Source organism: Colobus angolensis, unplaced genomic scaffold (genome assembly GCF_000951035.1).
Source record: "Colobus angolensis palliatus isolate OR3802 unplaced genomic scaffold, Cang.pa_1.0 Scaffold25, whole genome shotgun sequence".
NCBI lineage: Eukaryota > Metazoa > Chordata > Mammalia > Primates > Cercopithecidae > Colobus > Colobus angolensis.
In genome coordinates, this window is record NW_012115710.1 from 5,757,684 (window position 1) to 5,759,077 (window position 1,394).

Consider the following 1,394-nt stretch of genomic DNA (forward strand, 5'->3'; position numbering starts at 1 on the left):
ATTTAGCGCCGCCACGGCAAAGCAGGAGGTGGGCGATAGAGGGCGCCGGGGATCCGGGCCCCGCCCTCGGAGGCGGAGCCTCCCGGCCCGGACTCCTCCCCCTCCCGCTCTCCTCCCTCTTCCCGGCTCCAGCTCCGCCGCCAGCTCCGGCCTTTGCTCCCCCTCCCAGAGTCCCCTCCCCGGAGCGGAGCGCACCTAGGGTCCCTCTCCCTTCCCCCCAGCCCAGCCTCCCGTTCAGACCAGCAGCCTCGGGGGGCAGCCCCCCGCCAGCCTGCCTCCCTCCCACTCAGCCCTGCCAGGGCCCCCCAGCCATGAATCTCTTCCGATTCCTGGGAGACCTCTCCCACCTCCTCGCCATCATCTTGCTACTGCTCAAAATCTGGAAGTCCCGCTCGTGTGCCGGTGAGAGGCCCACCAGGGCTGGCGAAGGAGAGAGATTGAGGGCGGGGGTTGGGGGCGTCCCAGGACTCAGGAAGGGTTTGGGGGCACTAGGGGCACAGGTTCCACCCCCACTGCTCGCTGGGGATCTCTCTTCTAGGTTCTGGGTCTCCAGGGGATCAGCTCCTTTCCCCAGACTGGCGGGGGTGCATACAGTTTGATGTGAATGGCTTTAGGCCCCCAATTCAGCCACCCCTAGCCCCAGTCTGGGCAGCCCGAGGGTTCACGGACCGGGAACAGGGAACCATGGCAGGCGGGGAGGTGGCTGTGAGTTGGTGACGTGGACCGTGGCGGCCAGGAAGGGAACGGGAGGAAGGTGACCAGATCGGGGGCCTGAGGTCAGGGGAGGTCCTCCCTAGGCCCCACCTCAGGTCCGGACTGCAGGAGGACCCTGAGGGGGTCAGGGGTGGCCATGAGGCCTAGTCTGGGACGGAGCCTCGGGCTGGAGTAGCTTCGGGGGCCTGGGCTGCCCCCTGGCTGTGGGCCGTGGGAAAGGGCCCTGATGAGGCGGGGCGGGCTGGGGAGGCCTCCGGGGACAGCTGCACTCCAGAGCTGCCTCCAGGCTGGTCCCGGGTGCCGTGCCTTAGTTTATTGCCCATGCAGCCCACCCGCAGCCTCCTCTCTCTCTTGCTCGCTCTCTCTCTCCCTCTCTCTCTTTCCCTCTCTCTCTCTGTCTCTCTCTGGACCACAGGAATTTCAGGGAAGAGCCAGGTCCTGTTTGCTGTGGTGTTCACTGCCCGATATCTAGACCTCTTCACCAACTACATCTCACTCTACAACACGTGTATGAAGGTAGAGGCTCCACCCCACCCCTCTGGCCCCCACTGAAGCAGAGGAGCTGGGTGTGGGTCCCAGACTCCTAGGTCTGAGGGAGGAGGGGCCGGGGGCCTGGACTCTTGGGTCTGAGGAAGGGCCCAGGGCCTGGACTCCTGGGTCTGAGGGAGGAGGGGCCGGGG

General features: G+C 66.4%; 1 protein-coding gene across 4 annotated transcripts in view; it reads left to right on the forward strand.

Moving 5' to 3' along the window:
- The first annotated feature begins 99 nt into the window (after positions 1–99).
- Positions 100–1,394, forward strand: part of KDELR1 (KDEL (Lys-Asp-Glu-Leu) endoplasmic reticulum protein retention receptor 1) — a 9,565-nt gene continuing 8,270 nt past the window's right edge. For 3 of the 4 annotated variants that reach the window (XM_011946462.1, XM_011946464.1, XM_011946465.1), the window contains exons 1-2: positions 100–402; positions 1,130–1,230. In XM_011946462.1, the coding sequence (XP_011801852.1) occupies positions 312–402; positions 1,130–1,230 (192 nt within the window). In that variant the 5' untranslated portion in view covers positions 100–311. Of the gene's footprint in view, positions 403–759; positions 1,231–1,394 lie in introns of those variants that run through there. The other variant, XM_011946463.1, reaches the window with a different exon arrangement.